This window comes from Calliopsis andreniformis, chromosome 10, assembly GCF_051401765.1.
Source record: "Calliopsis andreniformis isolate RMS-2024a chromosome 10, iyCalAndr_principal, whole genome shotgun sequence".
Classification (NCBI taxonomy): domain Eukaryota; kingdom Metazoa; phylum Arthropoda; class Insecta; order Hymenoptera; family Andrenidae; genus Calliopsis; species Calliopsis andreniformis.
This window is the reverse complement of record NC_135071.1, coordinates 8,553,753-8,572,693: the sequence shown is the minus strand read 5'-3', so window position 1 is coordinate 8,572,693 and position 18,941 is coordinate 8,553,753. Positions and strand designations below refer to the sequence as shown.

General features: G+C 29.1%; 4 protein-coding genes across 10 annotated transcripts; 2 read left to right on the top strand and 2 right to left on the bottom strand.

The window, feature by feature from the left end:
- Positions 1 to 238: 238 nt before the first annotated feature.
- Positions 239 to 3,030, top strand: Hpr1 (THO complex 1-like protein Hpr1). Of its 2 annotated transcripts, XM_076387196.1 has the most exons (9): positions 239 to 381; positions 466 to 1,158; positions 1,230 to 1,477; positions 1,627 to 1,653; positions 1,724 to 2,023; positions 2,109 to 2,258; positions 2,329 to 2,476; positions 2,562 to 2,798; positions 2,875 to 3,030. In XM_076387196.1, the coding sequence occupies exons 1-9, from the start codon at positions 346 to 348 to the stop codon at positions 3,028 to 3,030; spliced, it is 1,995 nt and encodes a 664-aa protein (XP_076243311.1). In that variant the 5' UTR covers positions 239 to 345. The 2 variants fall into 2 exon arrangements, with proteins under 2 accessions (XP_076243311.1, XP_076243312.1); XM_076387197.1 differs by lacking the exon at positions 1,627 to 1,653.
- A 49-nt stretch (positions 3,031 to 3,079) lies between these two features.
- Positions 3,080 to 6,757, bottom strand: LOC143184742 (zinc finger CCHC-type and RNA-binding motif-containing protein 1). Of its 5 annotated transcripts, none has more exons than XM_076387199.1 (5): positions 4,640 to 4,924; positions 4,103 to 4,245; positions 3,694 to 4,031; positions 3,501 to 3,622; positions 3,080 to 3,206 (listed from the first exon to the last, which is right to left on the bottom strand). In XM_076387199.1, exons 1-5 carry the CDS (start codon positions 4,735 to 4,737, stop codon positions 3,158 to 3,160), a joined length of 750 nt encoding a protein of 249 aa, XP_076243314.1. In that variant the 5' UTR covers positions 4,738 to 4,924; the 3' UTR covers positions 3,080 to 3,157. The 5 variants fall into 5 exon arrangements, with proteins under 5 accessions (XP_076243314.1, XP_076243313.1, XP_076243316.1 ...); XM_076387201.1 differs by lacking the exons at positions 3,080 to 3,206; positions 3,501 to 3,622; positions 4,640 to 4,924 and adding exons at positions 5,511 to 5,822; positions 5,893 to 6,004; positions 6,323 to 6,757 and having other exon boundaries at positions 3,891 to 4,031; XM_076387203.1 differs by lacking the exons at positions 3,080 to 3,206; positions 3,501 to 3,622; positions 4,640 to 4,924 and adding exons at positions 5,511 to 5,822; positions 5,893 to 6,004; positions 6,323 to 6,757 and having other exon boundaries at positions 3,897 to 4,031; positions 4,158 to 4,245.
- Positions 6,758 to 7,403: 646 nt separating this feature from the next.
- Hsepi (D-glucuronyl C5-epimerase) lies at positions 7,404 to 10,522 on the bottom strand. Its single transcript, XM_076386679.1, has 6 exons — positions 10,039 to 10,522; positions 9,811 to 9,958; positions 9,528 to 9,656; positions 8,750 to 9,463; positions 8,407 to 8,594; positions 7,404 to 8,323 (listed from the first exon to the last, which is right to left on the bottom strand). The coding sequence occupies exons 2-6, from the start codon at positions 9,949 to 9,951 to the stop codon at positions 7,792 to 7,794; spliced, it is 1,704 nt and encodes a 567-aa protein (XP_076242794.1). The 5' UTR covers positions 9,952 to 9,958; positions 10,039 to 10,522; the 3' UTR covers positions 7,404 to 7,791.
- A 698-nt stretch (positions 10,523 to 11,220) lies between these two features.
- Positions 11,221 to 16,422, top strand: Cp190 (centrosome-associated zinc finger protein CP190). Of its 2 annotated transcripts, none has more exons than XM_076387542.1 (6): positions 11,221 to 11,332; positions 12,035 to 12,099; positions 12,633 to 12,804; positions 13,093 to 13,232; positions 13,315 to 13,575; positions 13,712 to 16,422. In XM_076387542.1, exons 3-6 carry the CDS (start codon positions 12,640 to 12,642, stop codon positions 15,711 to 15,713), a joined length of 2,568 nt encoding a protein of 855 aa, XP_076243657.1. In that variant the 5' UTR covers positions 11,221 to 11,332; positions 12,035 to 12,099; positions 12,633 to 12,639; the 3' UTR covers positions 15,714 to 16,422. The 2 variants fall into 2 exon arrangements, with proteins under 2 accessions (XP_076243657.1, XP_076243659.1); XM_076387544.1 differs by lacking the exon at positions 11,221 to 11,332 and adding an exon at positions 11,392 to 11,632.
- Positions 16,423 to 18,941: the final 2,519 nt, after the last annotated feature.

Genomic DNA, 18,941 nt, shown 5'->3' with positions numbered 1-18,941 from the left:
TATTTTATTAAACAATATTTTCTAGACTATAACTTATTTATTATAAACTTAATAAAACTTAACAAACAGAATGAAACTTGTTTTCAATCACTTACCTATCTACCAGCTTTTATCTTTCCCGCCTTGTAAATTCTTTCAAGCTTGTTCAGTATTTTATAGCCGATGTAGTGGCAAGAATGAAACACTAGTAAGTCGCATACTGAACAAACTTCATTTGATATGAAAGATTAAACAAGGTTAAAGCTTCCAAGTTTTGTTGATACATATGTAGTTGCATCGTGAGTGATATGTAGTGAAACAAAACTACGTTTATCCATAAAAATTTAAATAAATCCATTATTCGTTATGGCTACGTTCGAGGTTCTACGGAAAGAATATAGTGTAAGAGTGACATACATAAATTACTCCGATCGACGATTATTTTTAGGTTATGCGGCTTATATCTTCAAAGTTACTCTTTTTCAGGATTATTTGCAACAGTGTTTCAAAGTGCCAGATGTACAAACGTTTCAAAAGAAATGTGTTGAACGATGTATAAATGATGGTGACAGAAAAGCAGCAATCGATCAAGCTCTAAGGGATACATTGCTTGTTATTTTATCTGAGAATGTACAGAGCAATGTACAGCTACTTGAAACTTACATTACATTCTGTATTGAATTATGTAGAAAAGACTTAGCAACAGCAAGTATGCCAGTGATGTTACTTGGCGACATATTTGATTCTATGACACTTGATAGATGCGAACAACTGTTTACCTTTGTCGAAAATAATGTCGTAGTGTGGAAAGAGGATTTGTTCTTTAGTGCTTGTAAAAATAATTTACTAAGGATGTGCAATGACTTACTTAGAAGATTATCTAGATCACAACAGACTGTATTTTGTGGAAGAATTCTATTATTCTTAGCCAAATTTTTCCCATTCTCTGAGAGATCTGGTCTAAATATTGTCAGTGAGTTTAATTTGGAAAATCATACAGAGTTTGGTTCTGAGAAATTAGAGGGAGATGACTTAGAACAAATAACCAAAGATGACGATAAGTCAGAGGCTAAAGTTCCAATTGACTATAATTTATATAGAAAATTTTGGGCGCTACAAGATTTTTTTAGAAATCCAAATCAGTTATACCAGAAAATGCACTGGAAAGTATTTTCAACTGTAAGTTGAACTTATTGAACAAAATTTAAAATACTTCATTACAAATATAAAGCATTTATTTATATTTCCAGCATGCTTCAAGCGTTCTCTCAGCATTTTCATCATTTAAATTAGAAGAACAACGCAGTTATCCCTCAAGTTCTATCAAAATTGATTCTTCAATGGAAGGGTCACATAAGGAAACTCCTTATTTTGCAAAATATCTAACAAACCAGAAACTATTGGAACTACAGTTATCTGACTCAAATTTTAGACGATATGTATTGTTGCAGTTTCTCATTCTTTTCCAGTATCTTAATAGCACTGTAAAATTTAAAGCGTAAGTATCAGCAGTGAATATACACTTTTTATATATTTGTATTTTATTACAACTATATTCACAATTCCTCTTCATAGAATTGCACATTTTTAATGAAACTCTAGTAAAATAATTTTTGAAAGCTATAAAACTATGTTTGTTTTCCAAAGCTTCCTTGCCAGTGGCTATGAGACAAGGTCTGCTTTTCTTAAATAGTTTTTGAGTTATATATGCCACAGAGACTCAATAACTTTTGTAATTTTTAAGTGAAACACATGAGCTGAAGCCTGACCAAATAGATTGGGTAAAAGCCACTACGGAACAAGTTTATATGTTACTAATGGAAACGCCTCCTGATGGTCCAACATTTGCCGAAACTGTAAAAAATATACTGAAACGGGAAGAACATTGGAATGCATGGAAGAATGAAGGCTGTCCACCATTTAAAAAGCCAGCTCTTGATTCTGCAACCGATATAGAGGATTTAAAGAAACCAAAAAGGCCAAGGCGTAGAATCGGAGATGTTATTAGGGATGCTCAAGCAGTAGGAAAATATCACATGGGAAAGTAAATAACATTTTATTTTGTACATATTATAATATATTGACGTAAGTATTAATTAAAAAGTTAATTGAATTGATTTATTTTATAGTCCAGAGCTCACAAAATTATGGAATTTATGTCCCAATAATCTGGAAGCATGTAAATCCAAAGACAGGGATTTCCTTCCATCTTTAGAAACGTACTTTGAAGAAGCCATAATGCAATTAGATCCTAATGCAATGGTCGAAGACGAGTACAAGTAACTATATTGTTTGTTCTTCTATGAGTTACGAAACTTTAAATGATTGATTTTTTGATATGTATTGCAGGAAAGTAAATGACGGAAACTTTGGTTGGAGAGCACTAAGATTATTAGCTAGACGTAGTCCCCACTTTTTTGTTCATGGAAATTATCCTATTAATAAACTTCCTGAATATCTTGAGACGATGATTAAAAAAATTGCTAAAGATCGTCCAGTAATTATAACATTTTTACTTTATTAAATTATGTCATTCTCTTGTTATATAATTTTTTAAATGAATTATCTAATAATTATTCCAGCAAACGCAGTCCGATATGAAGTTAGAAACTGAAGAAACACCGCCACCAGAAGCGAACGATCAAGAATTTAACGAAGATGTATTAAAACAAGAAAGTGAACAGGTTGAATCCGAAAACACAGATACAAAAGCACGAAAATTAACAAAAGTCACACCTGAAATGGTTGCAAAATTGTCAGAAATTTTGAAAAGTGATTGGAAGAAATTAGCAACTAAACTTGGTTATACGAGTGACGAAGTAAATAATGCGACAATGTCAACACCATTAGGTAATAGATAAATGCTAACAATAATTCTACAATTATGCTTTTCAGATCGCATTTTTCCAAGGAAAACCAACACCATACGAACAATGCAAGAATATGCTAGAAATTTGGGCGGAAGAAGATATGGATGCATCTATGGAGAATTTAGCTTATATTTTAGAAGGTTTAAAATTCACAGAAGCACTGGCTGTTTTAAAGTCTTAATTAACTATTGGAAAATTATTTATATGAAAATGAATTGTAAAAGATGTACAGTACCACGTGATTCAATATTAAACTTTTTCAACTTTCCTAATAACGTCTTTTGCAAAATTTAACCTTATTTATATGTTCATTTGTAATACACCTCATAGAGATTATAGTGAATCATGTTCTTTAAACTGAAAATAAGTATATAGATAAAGAAATTTTAATTTCATTACATATTTTGATTACATCAGTTTAGTTTATATACGTTATATTTTTAAACTTTTAGCTACGGCTGGATATTTCACAACACTATATCTCTATACTGCAAGCTTTGACGCAGAGAGTTTTTGTTACATAATAGAAAATAGATTTATTTGATATTATATTACATTCGATACATGATGGAAAGTAATATGCGTTATCTTAATTTAAATGCATACAACTTATTTCCTGTCTTAAGATGTATTTTGTTAACATGTACATACCTGTCTTCTGCATGTTCAGCTAGAAATTGATTTAACTTAATGGTCAGTAAAGACGTACAATCATTAAATTTTATACTTTCATTGCCAAGACACCATAAGAAACTGATATGATAAGAAGAGTCCTGCAACAGAACAAATAGAAATAATTGTACAATTTTAACATAACTAAAAAACTTACAAATTAACAATTTACCTCATAAAAGGGTGGCAACTCATATTCAGAAAGAATATTATTAAGATCCTTCACAAAGTGAGTAAGAGTTCTGTTAGAGTCAATACATTCAATTCCAAGAAATGTACGTGATTTTTCTTCATTACAGTATACTTTTATATTTAAAAGTTCTAAAGGAAATTGGTCTGTCTGATCACACAATTTTTTAATTTCATTTACGAATGGTTCAATCCAATGAAATTTCAATATTAGAGTTCTTGTTATACTAATATGAAACTGTTCAGAAAATATGTTACATTTGACTGGCATCTCTTCCATTATTGAAATCATCCATGACAGCATAGATTCACTAGGTGTGTCTGCAATTTAACATAATTACAAGTTTTAGGCAAGTAAACGAAACAATATTATTTTTTTCTAAAATACTAACAGTCAATGTAAACCAAAGTTGCCCAGTTACCGCGCTCATGCTTAAAGCTTCTTACCCGTCCTTCATGTTGGCACGGATCATCTTTAATTTCTTCATGGTGTGGAACACCTTTCCATGTTGCAATACTTCCAGGTAAAGGTAAACTATTATACAAAAAATTCAATATTTTGGATATCTGTATTGGCATTAGGCACGTTTGATATAATTCTTACGTTTTTCTTCTGAATATAAATCTTTTGAAAATACTTATACATACAGTATTTATTAAAAAATATATATATTAAAATATATATATTAAATATATATATTAAAACGGTTTAGAAAGCAGCTCAATAATTCTAAAATATAAGTTCTAATAATTTTAAATTGATATTATTTTTGTATACACATTTCATTAGAATTACACATAGAAAATTATATATACATTATAGAAAAAATTTTTTTCAAACGTATTTGAAGGTTGATAAAAATGTACTATAAGTATTAAATACTTAAAGAAATTTGTAAAATATAATTAAAAGTTAATATGACAGATACCGGTTAGGAACTTCATTGGGTTTGTCATGATTATCTCTATCGATTTCTTCATCTTCAGTATCAGAAGTGTAGGTACTTATTAATCCTAAACCTGACATTGTTACACAAGTATTCACATATTTGACATGACTATTGTAAATTACATTTTATCGCATCATGAGGTTATGTTTTAAAATCATTTGCTCTCACTAAGTGCAATTGATATTTTTTTCATTTTTTATCTATGCTTAACAACATTTAAACAATCTAAAACATTTCAAATATTTATACATCTAAACAATGTATTTGCAAAACTAAGTAAGCAAATTCTTTTAATAACCTTTAAATAGTTTCTTAAGAGTCAACTTTTCCTAGCAAAGATATGTATAGCGTATGTGACATTTTTTATTCTATCTAGTATTTATTACTTACTTTCAAAAACTTATTAATTTTTTATCGAAAATATATATTTGCTCTAAAATTTTTGTACATTGAAAAGTTATTACAATTTATATGCACGTATAAATTATATTTGTTAAAATCTATATACACAATAATATTTTACAGAATTAACGGAAAATGTTCGTTATTATTTTACAATTTTCCAGTAACAGTATCATTTTGTTCATATTATTTCATTGTATTTATGAGCCTTTCTGGAAAATCTATTATTCTCTGGAAAATCTATTATTCACTGAAATCTTCTTCATCACTAAAATATTCATTTTTCTTGTATCGCTTCACTGGTTTCTGTATTTGTCGTTTCTCTTCATCATATCCTTTAGTTCCTGATCTCTGACTATTTTCTAGTTCCTTTTGCTTTTGCTATAGCATAAAAATTGATGAAGTATTTGAACATACTTTTCATTATATCTAATAAAATATACATTACCTCCAATGCAATAGCAGCACTCAATGTTTCTACTTCTTCTTCCCAGTTATCATCTACTAATTCATCATCACTATTCCTATTAAAGTCACATGTACCATTGCTACTGCTAGCTTTAAGTTTCTTTCTGGTTCGAATCTTTTTTAATGGTGGATTTCTAGGGCCTAATGTATTATTTCTGCAATTATAAGATAAATGTCCCTCTTCTCCACATTCATAACACTGAGATTTATCTGGATAGTCTTTTCTGCGTATAAATTCAGTACTTCGACCATTATCTACTGCTATGGAACTTTTTATTGTACGACCACCTATCTATTAAAATATAATATATACAAAATGAATAATACAAAATATTATCTCATAAAAGAACAGAGAAATTTACCTCTGTGTTATTCAAATTTTGAGCACAGGCAAGAGCTTCTTCTGGAGTAAGGAATAATACAAATGCAACACCACGACTGCGTCGTGTAATTTTATCCTTCATTACAGTGACTCTGTAAATGCAGAAAATTGGGAAAATAACAATTTATCAAAAACTAAATGAGTTGCAGTTGAAATTAAAAAATGACAGTTGTCATTTAAACTTTTAATCATAGAAATATGTTAAACACTATATAATCATTAAAATGTTAAATAAAATAGAACGTAAGAAGTACTAAAATTAATTAAACCAAGTTTCTACTCCTCATATTCAATAGTTATTGTATAATATTAAAACTGGGTAGGATTTAAGGTTATATGGAATATACAAAGATAAAACTCAACAATATAGATTTTATCACGTACATTTAATTAAAATTCTCATAACTTACTTTACAATTTTTCCATAAGTCTGCAATAGTTGATGTATATCATTGTTCGTTAAAGAGAACGGTAAATTTGAAATGTAAACTGTTGATTTACTGGGGACTACTCCACCACTCATTTTTTCAACTAATTCTAAAATTGATTTACTTTGAACTAAGACGTAAATAAACACAAAATATTTCCATTTCTTATGCTTATGCGTTTTATCAACAACACAAGATATAATAAAATATAAAAAATTCTGAAGAATAACACCTTCCGTGTAACTTATACGTAATAAAGTTCTCCTTTGTGAATTCAGTGTTTATATACACTTAATGCTTTAACAAATTTTTTGTTAAAACTTATTAAACATTTGCAGTCATAATCACTCATATATCAAATCTCATTCTTCCGTGTACTATAAGAAAAAAAAACAAACACTATAAACCGCGAAAACACATTTCGTTATGTTATGGATACGAATGAGCTAGTTATTAATGATACCAATATACAACTCTAAAATTATAAACACTGCAAGTAGTATAGTGAATTTTTGTCATTGAGAAATTATAGGTTTAGGAATACATCATATTTGATCATGTTCATTGAAACAGCAATATTAACTAGCATATACTATATTATTGTATATACAATGATCAAATAATACATACAATATAAAAGATATCTTATTTTTATTGCATTCCATGAAATGTATGTATGTATGATTAATTCATAATTTAAATAATCAGTTGTACATAAAGTTAACGTTATTAACATATGTTAAAAGGATTACGTAGTAGTAAGTTACAATTATATAAAAGTAAGTTCATATCTGTCCAGAAGAATGTTATATTATCGCTTAGGTGAAATTCATTTATCCTTTTTTAACATTCAAAGTATATTTTCTGCTCTAAATAAAGAAAAGGTAATGAATAAAAACTATTGCCAAAACTATTTTGAATACAGAAATAACATGTTTTTAACATAATTAAACTTTTAATTACTTAAATACTAAATTTATATAGATGTTACAATTATGGAAATTACACTACTGTTCTTATTCTATTTATTTTAATTTTAATTACACATTCTATTAAGGCCTATATGGGTATGATTCTTCCTGAAGTATGGGTTTTAAATTATTAAAAAATAATATTACAATTCACATTGCCTTTGATTAAGATAAACATTTTTTTTTAATTTAACAATAAATAGCAATTATTGTTATTGAATCACACAGTATTACAATCTTTATTGTGTTACAGTAAAACACCCTTTTTTTGTTTGTTCTAACAATATTTTTTAACAATATCAATAATAATTTATAATAATCAAACTGGTAAATATATTTTGGTCCACTTTATTTTTTGATTATTTGAAATTATGTACAAAACGTATAATACAAAACAAGAAAAAAGGAATGATATAAACATTTGTAAAATAAAAACAAACAGGTAAATGCAAGTCAGTCAGTTATTGAAAATAAAAAAAATTAATTGTGCGCGGCTCTCTTACCATTCATATAACCTATCCACCGTTCTGCCGTAGTAGTAAAGATTGGATCATTATCAATTGAATTTAGAAGAAGAAGCTGATTAACATGAGTAGAATGATAGTCCCACCTAGCTAAATTTGGAGCCGTTTTCAATGTAAAGTGGCGTAAATCGTATGTAGTACCAGAGCCCGTATCATACAAAGTTAACATATTTTTTAGCGATGTCATACCCTGATTAAATAGGCGGGATGCTTCTTCTGCATCCTTATCTGTTGCTATGCTTTTTAAATCATATAAACCAATTAATGAATAAATAAATCCATTGAGTATGAAGGAGGAGGGTGTTGTAGGATATTCTTCATACCATACGTATTTACCTAAAAATACAGCAGCTACTCCTCCTTTGCTAGAGGACAATCTAAAAGGTTGCAAACCTCTAACCGCAGCTTGCAGATACTTTTCTTCATTGGAATGATAATACGCTCGTGCTAATACGGAAATAGCGTGTCCTTGGCCCATACTAGAATACCTATAAAGTCATTTAATATATTCACATATTTTTGTACTTAATTACTGTGAAATGTACAATTTATTGAAAGAGAAATAAAATACCATCCAGGTTCAAGAGTAGCCATTCCAGGAGCTACTTTTCTTCTAACAGGATTTGCCCAACCACCAGAACTAATATTCTGATTGGCTACAAACCATTTTGCTGCATCATAAAAGTGCTCCATGTGTTCACTTGTAGATAAAGTGACATTATCAATCATTCCAGATCCATACAAAGTTATCTTTACTACCTGTAATAAACAGAATATTATTAGAAAAGAACAAAGCGGTGTTATAAGTTTGTACTTCAAACTTTTATAATAACTATTTAATTCAAATACTGATTTAGTTTTTCATGTTATTTGAAATATTAATGTTTTTTTAAATTTTAATGTTTATACATTACCTTTAACTTAGAACGAGATAATTTCTTCTTATTTTTGTCATTTAAGTATAAACCTTTTTGTAAGTCAATAACTAAGTCTCTAGTAAATCTTCTCCACTGATGGCTGATTTGACCAATTCCATAGTAGATGTGGTTGTTGTATGTATGTAAAACTATACTACTAGGAATATAGTGAAGATAATATATTTCTTTCTTTTCTCTAGATTGTAGTGTAACCATGATGCTACCATTATCTTTAATGTTGAAGTCCCATTTTAATACAAAATCCAATACATGGTCTAACTTTAAAGTAATTCCAGACGTACTGGTTTCTGGTGTAGCAAATTTCATTACATGACTGTTAGCATGTTTATCAAATACTCTAGATATTATGGATCCCTGAGGTATAATCCATTCCCGTTTAATTTTGTCAGAATCCTCAATAATTTTTCTACGAGGTTCTGGTTCTGTTAAATTTTTACTATAATGGGATAGTCCAAATTGAGCAATTTGAGTAGGATAATAGTATCCTTGACTCTCCCACTGAGTAGATATTGGTACTCCATCATTTCCACTGACACATTTCACACGATCTCGAACTTCAACATTGTAATTCTCAAAAGTCATAAATACACCACGAGGATCATATTTTCCCTTTGGATTTACAATTCTTGAGTAACTATGCAGCCATTCAAACCTTTCCAAACCATCATAGGTTGCTAACTTTCCATAAATCTGTAATATTGTAAAATCATGAATTTATTACATACTCAAATAAAGTATTTACATCAATACTTACCTCAAAGTATTTATGAATGAATGAAAATGGTATGTAAACTTCATCTCCTTCTTTACGACATCCAATAGAATAATCACCATTTATGTGACAATCTATTTCTTGATAGCCAGTCTCTAAGTTTTGTCGATCCTTTATAAAATTTAAAAAATAATATGTAAATACTATCATTATAAAGGTGTTTTATTCTATGTATTAATATTACTAATAGCATAAAATATGAATGATATATGAATGATATATGATTGTATATAGTTAATATTTAATAAATATAATGTATACATACTTTGTGTTGAAATTTTGTTTTCCATTCAGTACTTTTAAAAAAAGGTGGACTGCCACAATAATTCCACGATGTCAATATTGAACTCAATGCTGCAACTACTATTACAAGTAAGATGGTCTTGAAATTCAACCGCATCATCATATGGAACCTGCTCGATAAAAATTTATTAACGTAAGAAGAGCATTCTTCCATGTTATGTACAAATTTTGAAATCAGTAAAATACTTACACATGAAGAAATATAACATTTGTACCACTTTTTATCAAAGGCAATTTCGATTACAGTTAAACATCGCATTCTCCATTTTTAAAAGTTGCAAGGATTTGAAGAAATGTAACCACACGTTAAAAAGTAATAATAGAAAAATGCTCGCATTTGTCGACAGTTTTTAAATTGCATACATGTGGCTACCCCTTTTACAGAAGTACTGTTGATGCACTCCATAGGAAGTATTTCGTATTTAATCATCGATGAATATCAGTAACACTGTGATTCATACATGTTATTTGTATATTAGCGATACATATAGCCGAATTCTGACATTCATTTTCTTCGCATCGATATTAATTTGTATGTTTGTTTTCTCAATTCGTTGCGAATTCGTTGCCTTTGCGAATGTTTCGCGTCGATCTGTGAGAGCTTTTAACCCTTTGCATTCTTTGCCAATTCGTAAAAACGAGTGCACACATTCTTATTATCCTGACATAGTTTCGAAGAGTTTCGAACAGTTTCGTACATGAAATATTCTGCAAGTGAAAATTCCCTAGGATGTATACTAAGCAAATTTTGAATAGCTTTATGAAAACCTTATACAAAAAATATTGCTTTAATGTTCATTTTTCAACTTTTATGAAGAATTGATTTAAGAATTTAATTATTTTTAGATGAATAAAATTAACTGATAAAATCGAAAAAATACAGTTAAGTATTTATGTTTGTATATTTACATATACAAGGTGTTCCAAAATCGATGATAAGCGAAACGGTGAAGATATTACATAAAAAATAAATCAAAAACAAAATAAAATTAAAGTAACATCACTTTCGTTTTTGAGAATATTGAATTTGGATTTTAATGGTCTATGAATCCATGGAAATACAGTACTAAGTATTTGAAATACACGAACAAATAAAACAAAACGCTTTTCGTTTGATCACAGACGAAGATATTTCTCTAAAAACGAATATTTCCTTTACAAAGTGCCCAAACTTATACTTTGGTGCACTTGCACTCGGTTAATCTAAATTTTCTATAAAACGAAGCGCGATATTAAAGAATTTTATTTTTGTACTTTCTGGAACCATCACATTTTCGTAAATATATCGCCAGTTCGGAGACACCTTGTACAATTTAAATGCGTACGTTTAAAGGCGTTTTTGCATGAACAGTATTGCTTCATTGTCGATACGTATAACTCCATCTGTGAGTTGTGATACACAATGGAATGTTCAATATTACTTGTGTACTAAAGAAATTTATAAGAGATGGAGCTGAGAGAACCATTGAAATATTGTTAAATAGGTATGTGCAATACATCCACAGGGTATTTTGAATTTGTACATATTTGAAATAACTATTAATACGGTCAGCGTTGATCGTGAAAGGGAAATATGCATCTTTATTAGATTTCCGTTCCTCAGCGTTTCATCAAGTATGCACTGATAGCTTTGTCAGAAGTCCTTTAACTCATTTTCGTTTGTAAAGCACTGTTCTCTGTGCAATGTTTAGGTCTAAACAAATTTCAAAACAATTTTAGCAATGTGTATGTAGCGTACGCTTTTATGAGAATTTAATGGTGTTGTACTCCATTAATTCTTACCAGTAAGTTTCAGAACCATATTCTTATGTCAATGGACCTTGCTTAATACATTGTCATTATTCTCTTAGATATAACACTTCTGATTTATAGAAAGTAGTCAGCTTAAATAATTAGTGATTGATATATTGAAATATAATTTCATTTTTGACATGGATTTCCTCCTCAAGTCACAAGTGCGAAGGCATTTTTTAGGAACGACAATTAATGTACTTTAATCTGTAGAATTATATTTAGTATGTAAATAATCTTTTTTCTGCATAATATAATATTACTTTGTAATTAATCATTGAATTTTATTTACTGAAAGTAATTTAATTCGAAAGAGAAATATTGAATCGTTAGTTTCATATGTAATTAGAAAGACTAAATTTGTCATACATGTATATTTTTCTTTTTTATTACAGAATTTGACCCACTTGGACTATGAATATAATTAAGTATAATTAATAGTTGAAATTGCTTTCATCTGGTAAGAAAATATGTTGCAACGTCAACAATAATACTATTAACAAACTTATGTACTTTTATTGGTTTTGCAAATGATACTTGCACAGTGATATTTTCTTTCGTTCACTAGTTACAAATAGTATAGTATATATGTTTTATTGTAACATTAAATTCATTGGTTTAATATTTTTGGGCTTTTTTATTTAATGACTATCATTTTATATGTGAAAAGAAACTATGTTACTTTCTAGCGATATAATAGTATTAAATAGTATAGATACAGCTCTTTTTTACATTTTTAATAATGCTTGTATTTTAATTAATAATTAAAAATAGATCTAGATATAATTAACTTATTAAATGTACAAAATTTTTAAAATATTAAAAAGTTTTCCTAAAAAAGAAAGAATAGCTAACAAGAAATGGATTATAACATTTGCATTCATACACTTCATTTTTCCTCTTTCATTAAAGTGCACATAAACAAATAATATAAATTAAATAATCATAGAAAGACTGAAAGATATGTTTTAGATTTATTTGTAATATGTACAGGTGAGCAATGGAAATAGCAAACCAAGAAAAACAAGTCCCATCTCGGGGATTAAAACAAGTGAAGGTAGATAACTGGGGAACTTTTTTCCTTCAGCGGCTTCAACAACTTTATTTTGAAGAAGAATTACTTGATCTTACTATTAAATTTCCCACTAGTGATATTACAGTTCAGGTAATAATCATATTTATTTATGACAGCAGCTGTACAGGGTGTTTAATTAAAGTTGGGGAAAATTTAAAGAATAATTCTAAGCATCAAAATAAAATAAAGATTTATGTTTGAACCTTATTTTGTTAATTATAAGTGTTTGACAAAAGCAGTGGTTGTTATAGCCACTGCTATATAATGCATCCCTAACTGTAGCTGAACATTTTATGTACAGATATATATTAATTATATATTTATCTTTTCTTCATTATGTAATATTGCAGTAAAAGAAGTATTTCATAAACGTTTCAGGCTCACCGTTTAGTCATAACAACATGCACCGATTATTTTATGCAATTAGAACGTGAGCAACGAGAGAAAGACGAAAATTTTGATGGAGTCATTATTATGCCTCCAGACATGCCATATGAATGCGTGAAATCTATTATAAGGTATTTTGAAATAAAGCTTTTGAATCGAAAATACACTTCTAATTTTTAAGTAAATAATACATACACATAATAATATTTTTAGTTTTATGTATACTGGGCAGTTGGAATACTGGACCTCTGAGCAACATGCTCTGTATCGTACTGCACAGAAAATGAATATGACTGTTTTAACTAAGTTGCTTGATGCACAGTTTAATACAGCATCTTTACAGAATGAGCAGCCAACAAAGTGCAATACAAAACCAGTAATAGCAGTTTCAAAGCCTTCTACATCTAGTACGAAACCAACAACTACTTCTACTTCATCACCAGCACTTTCAAATCAGCCCTTACCTGGTAGAAAGTAAGTGTACTGTTCGTATATTGATTCTATGAACATAAATTCCATCATATGTTTCCTTTACATCTTAGCTACTATGATTTCTATATAATAAATTAATATTGTTCTACGAGAAGTGCGCACTTTTCTCTTGTTTTAGACTTCCTATCTGGAAAAGGAAGTTAGATGCATCGCAATCTACATCGCCACTTAACTACGAAATGCGAACATTCCATGGAATGTCCTCGACAAATAGACCTACAGAGGTGACTCCAGGACCTTCTCGGTTCGATCTCCCTGAAGCCGAGGAATTTGCGCTTGGTGTGTTTTCATCATTTGACGATATTACTTATAATACAAAACCTATTGTGCAAGCTCCAGACACGTATAAAAGAGAAAGTTCGCCTACTGGTAAATGCTCACCGGATGGAGATAGTAAAAATGATACAACTGAAGATGAAGATGATGACGGTCATATGAATGAGAAAAGTCTCAAAGAAATGAATTCGGATGATGATTGGTCTGTAGCCAGATGTTTCCAGCGAGGTCAAGAATCGCAACCTTCGCCATCGAAAAGAGTACGATTTGATCTTGAAGAAAAAGAGAATATGGACAAAGGAAAATCATCTTACAAAGCAAATTCCGAAGATTCAATAACCAATCATGCGAAAATTATTCGAGAAGTATTGAAAAAATATCCTCACTTAGTGAAAAATAATAAGAACATACGGCTGAAGATAATGCAAAAGGAAGCTAAATCCTCAGATAGCAATTCAGCCGGCAAAACGAAGGTTTCCTATGTAGTTCTAAAGTCTGATCATTTGATGTCAAGCAATAATGGTGAAGAGAACGAATCAAAAAGCAATGGATGTGTCGATGGCGGTGAAACTGGTCCTTGGAAATGCAACAAATGCGATATAGAAGAGGAATATACAAATTATTATATGTATAGAAGACATATGCAAGATGTGCACGAAGAAAAATTTGATCCGAGAGTTTGTGAGCATTGTGGTTATAAAGCGACAAAACGAAATATTTTGATGTATCACCTTTACACGAAACATAATGTGCCTCCCCCAAAAAGCATGTGTTTCCCGAAATGCCAGGCCTGTTCGTATGTAGCACTTTCAGAGACCCTTCTAGTAAGACATCAAATAAATCACAATCATCGTCCAACTTCACGCCAACATTCGTCAGTAGCAGAAGAAATTCAATGTATGCAATGTTCACAAACGTTTAAAGACGTTACTGAATTGACAACGCACGAAATTAACACTGGCCATGGAAATCTATCAGATGGAAAGGAGAAAGGTCATCGATGCACTCATTGTGGTAAAGTCTTCGTGCGTGCTACAAATTTGCAAGTTCATCTTGATTGCGTACATAAAGATATACGAGATTCTGAAGCGGTATCTATAACGCCGATTTCGCTGGAGCCATCATCGGAAGCTGAAGCTCTTAGTCACGTTGCAAGTGGAATAGCAGCTTCTCTGGGCGTTGGAGACAGTGTTCCAACAGAATCTCAGGAAATGGCTACGAGTGAGACGGAATATATTGTGCCGGATATGCAGTTAAATAACATTTCTCACGAGATGACGTACAACGCGCATGAACTTGATGGCCAGCCTATGATTATGCTCATTGATAATGACAATTATCAGCAGCAGGAAAATGAACAACAACAGCAACCGCAACAGTTAAATATTTCTGATAATGAACAAATCGTTATGCAAGGTACAGAGGATGGTATGATTGTTTACATTCATGGAAACGAAGAAACAGATCGACAAACATATGAAACCTATCAATCGCAAGAACTTACTGAGGAAACTGAAGAAATAGTGGAAGAGGTTGTTGAAGAAGTTGAGGAAAAAGTAATGGATGAAGAAATGCAGGTTGAACAATCAGAGATATTAGAGGAGTGTAATGTTGATCAGGTAGAAGAGGTGATACAATATGTGGAAGAACAGACGGAAATAGTGGAATATGATGAACAATGCAGTGAACAAAGTAACAGCATTGATGAGTCTCAAGAGTCAGTTATGATCATTGAAGAAGAACATGTTGAAGGGGAACAAGATACAGAAAAAGATGACAAGGAAGACACAACGAGAAGCTTCACTGAATGGAATGAGGATAGTAAAGAATTAGTTGAATCATAAATAATGATATTATTGAGTATTACACTGGCTTTATTATTTTTTATTTTTCATCAGTGTCTATGAGTAACAAAATGGCATGTTTCCATTACAGTTTTGAGCTTCTTTGTTTGATTTCGGTATACTAATCGAAGGAAATCAGGTTATACATACACGAAAAGGATAATTGTAAATTAATTATCTTATAGAAAATTTATTTCAATTACAATTTGTACGAGATAATATTTTCATTTTTTTTCAAATTAACATTGATTCAATTTATAGTAGAACACAAATGTTTGTATATATAACTTGAATATATACATATAAAGTGAGTCACAGAAGACTGAAATCTCAAATATCTGTTGTTTCTGTTAATATAAAAAACAAATCAATAGGTGAAAATGTTTAATTTATGGAGATGCTTATATATTTAATTCTTTTATACTATCAATGACAATAGAGATACTTGTAATTTCGGTTTTCAAATACTCACTTAGTATATTGTAATCAATTGGTAGCGTTTTGATTTAATCAAGTACATCTACAGGAAATTGTTTATAAATTTTTACTTCATTTCTTAAACGTACAATTGCACAAGTGTTTGGCAAAATGAAGACACATAAAATATAAGGATTTATGAATTAGAAGCATCAGTTTTATGATTAACTGCTAACTGCACATGTTCAATGCAAATATTTAAAATAAAGTGATTGAAAAAGATGTGCTTTCATCGGGAATTTTTTCTTAAATAAAGTAGGTATTTATACATGATGAATGAAATAAAATTACACATAATTGTGTGCTACAATATAGATTGTCGTGTATACAAAATGCTCTACGCAATTTATATATATAAACTATTTATTTATTATTTTAAAAATTGGAGTAAAGTTCGCAATCAACTGAAAATTAATAATGATGACATTCTCTAAAATTTTCTTGTTCAATTCAAGATTATTAGCATTTTTTTGTGAGAATTCCCGTAATATTTAGCATAATATCACATTTACAGTAAAGGTATATTAAAAAAATATATTCATTTATATATTTTTTTTATTTGACAATTTAATTGCAATATTATAGATATTCGCTCTTTTACTTTTTTTAATTCTTTATATAGAAGATATACAGCCTTTTAGAAAAACAATTGATACTTTAAAACATTCTTCATAAAATATATTTCTAAATAAAAGTATTACAAAAAGATTATAACAATTATTTCAAATGTTATTTTATATTTCTTTGAAATACTTATAAAACTGTGGATCATTAAAAATTTATCATTTTTTCATAAGACAACATATATCAAAATAGCTGTATTCTATTTTGCATTGTAGTTAGTATGTTTGAATTTTAAAATGAACAAAGGTGATTACTATTTATTGAAAGTATTTTAATTTACAAGGGCTCTTATGATATAACATTGTACTGATAAATTAATTTCCATAATTTTTAATTTCAAAGATGTTAAAATGACAATAATTATTAAACCACCTTACATTTAGAATATTTTTTAATATACTTGAATAGGTGTCTATTTTTCTTTAAGCATGATACGTACAGGGTAGGGTGAATTGCGATTGTAGGTAGAGAAATGTGACGTTAAACGGAACATACTTTTAAAATTTGTGAAATAACTAATTTTATAATGAGGCATATATATTTTAAAATGTAAATAGTAGGTAATTATTTTACTTATTTTTAATCAATTAAAAGTAATTGAAAATAAACAAAATAAAATAATTTTTACGTACTTAATTCAATAGAAAATTGTAATTACGTTATTTGTTGACGTCGTTTTACACTTTCGTGTAAAAAAATAAATGTCGCTAGCAATTGCATTATTCATCCTGTCTCTGAATGGTGCCTGAATATTTTGTTACAAATTGTACCTATATTTTTATCATTCACATCTTATGAAGATATGAAGTCAAGTAACAAAGGTCTACAAAAATTAATAAATAAAAAATTTTATAACAGGTAGATTTATATCTCGTTTTTAATTTTATGATTTTCTATTATGTATCATAATTAAGAGAAAAATGTCTGATGGTCATGAAATGGCGATTATGATTAATTAGAGCTATTCATCATAACAATTAGCTAGTCCTTTATTTGGTGTTTTATGGGATAATAGTTCATTATAAAAAATAGTTGTTACATTTTTATATTGAATAAATAGCATAAAATATAATAACTATGTACATATTTTTGACATTACACCTTTTTTATATACAATATTTTAGTATTCTATCTATTGTCATACCATATTTCATACTATGAAAAGAAAAATATACAAATTTTTTAAATAAAAATACAAATTCACAATTTATAGTGGTATGTTTTGTCAATCATCAATTAAGGTGATAAGGAAGTAAACAATTATTTATCAATACTAAACAAAGTAAGACAATACAAGTATTTTAAATATTTAGATCAGTTCAGAATAGCAATTAAAAATGAAAATTTGAATTTGTAAGGTCGTTAAATTCGGAGCATTGCAAGTCAAATATTGAAGTGGAATAAGACATTCATATATGATCAAGAGGATGTAGTAGAAAAGCTCAGCGACTTTATCGGCACTTTCTCTCAAGGACGTTTTCCAATGAAAATCACATTCGCAGAAATTTAGTGTTTTATAAAACATGAATTTTAATCATAATTTTGATTAAATTATTATTAAATTTAGAATATGTTAAAAATGAGCAAATTTTTAAGGGAATAGTAATCATGAATTTCTGTAACAATTCTTTTTTCGATGAAGATAGTGTAAATTTTCGTGAGACATGAAATTTTCTAAAGAAGGGACTCCTTATGTTGTTAATATGGTAAGAATTTTTTCGAATATTTGTACAGAAATGTAATTTTGAATGGATATCGTTTGATGTTTCGTATTTGTAGTCTTTTATTATATTGTGTCTTCCTTAGCGTTATTAGTTCAACAATAATGATTTCAATACTCTAGGAACAGCTAATATGGGGTGTTGGAATTTTCAATCCCAGTTAACGTACAGCGTCTTGAAGACGTCTATTTTATGACCATTTTATGTCTGAACATCTTACGACATATTTGGACGTCTTAAAAATATCGACAGTGTACGTTTTAAAGACTTCCGAAATTCACGTTTATAAGACGTCTTAAAGACGAAATCTTATCTGAACGTCTTATGGGCATAATCTGGAAGTCTTTAAGATGTCTTATGGATGTCACTTAAAACGTCTTCAAGACATACTGATTTGTAACTTCGG

Coding starts and splice junctions, on each gene's coding strand:
- Hpr1 (XM_076387196.1), top strand. CDS start 346: ATGGCTACGTTCGAGGTTCTACGGAAAGAATATAGT. Junction 382..465: donor TTCTACGGAAAGAATATAGT/GTAAGAGTGACA, acceptor ACTCTTTTTCAG/GATTATTTGCAACAGTGTTT. Junction 2,477..2,561: donor AAATTGCTAAAGATCGTCCA/GTAATTATAACA, acceptor TAATTATTCCAG/CAAACGCAGTCCGATATGAA.
- LOC143184742 (XM_076387198.1), bottom strand. CDS start 4,737: ATGTCAGGTTTAGGATTAATAAGTACCTACACTTCTGATACTGAAGAT. Junction 4,246..4,639: donor CCCAATGAAGTTCCTAACCG/GTATCTGTCATA, acceptor TTTGTATAATAG/TTTACCTTTACCTGGAAGTA. Junction 4,032..4,102: donor AACTTTGGTTTACATTGACT/GTTAGTATTTTA, acceptor GTTAAATTGCAG/ACACACCTAGTGAATCTATG.
- Hsepi (XM_076386679.1), bottom strand. CDS start 9,951: ATGATGATGCGGTTGAATTTCAAGACCATCTTACTTGTAATAGTAGTT. Junction 9,657..9,810: donor AAACAAAATTTCAACACAAA/GTATGTATACAT, acceptor AATTTTATAAAG/GATCGACAAAACTTAGAGAC. Junction 8,595..8,749: donor TATCTCGTTCTAAGTTAAAG/GTAATGTATAAA, acceptor TGTTTATTACAG/GTAGTAAAGATAACTTTGTA.
- Cp190 (XM_076387542.1), top strand. CDS start 12,640: ATGGAAATAGCAAACCAAGAAAAACAAGTCCCATCTCGGGGATTAAAA. Junction 12,805..13,092: donor CTAGTGATATTACAGTTCAG/GTAATAATCATA, acceptor TAAACGTTTCAG/GCTCACCGTTTAGTCATAAC. Junction 13,233..13,314: donor TGCGTGAAATCTATTATAAG/GTATTTTGAAAT, acceptor TAATATTTTTAG/TTTTATGTATACTGGGCAGT.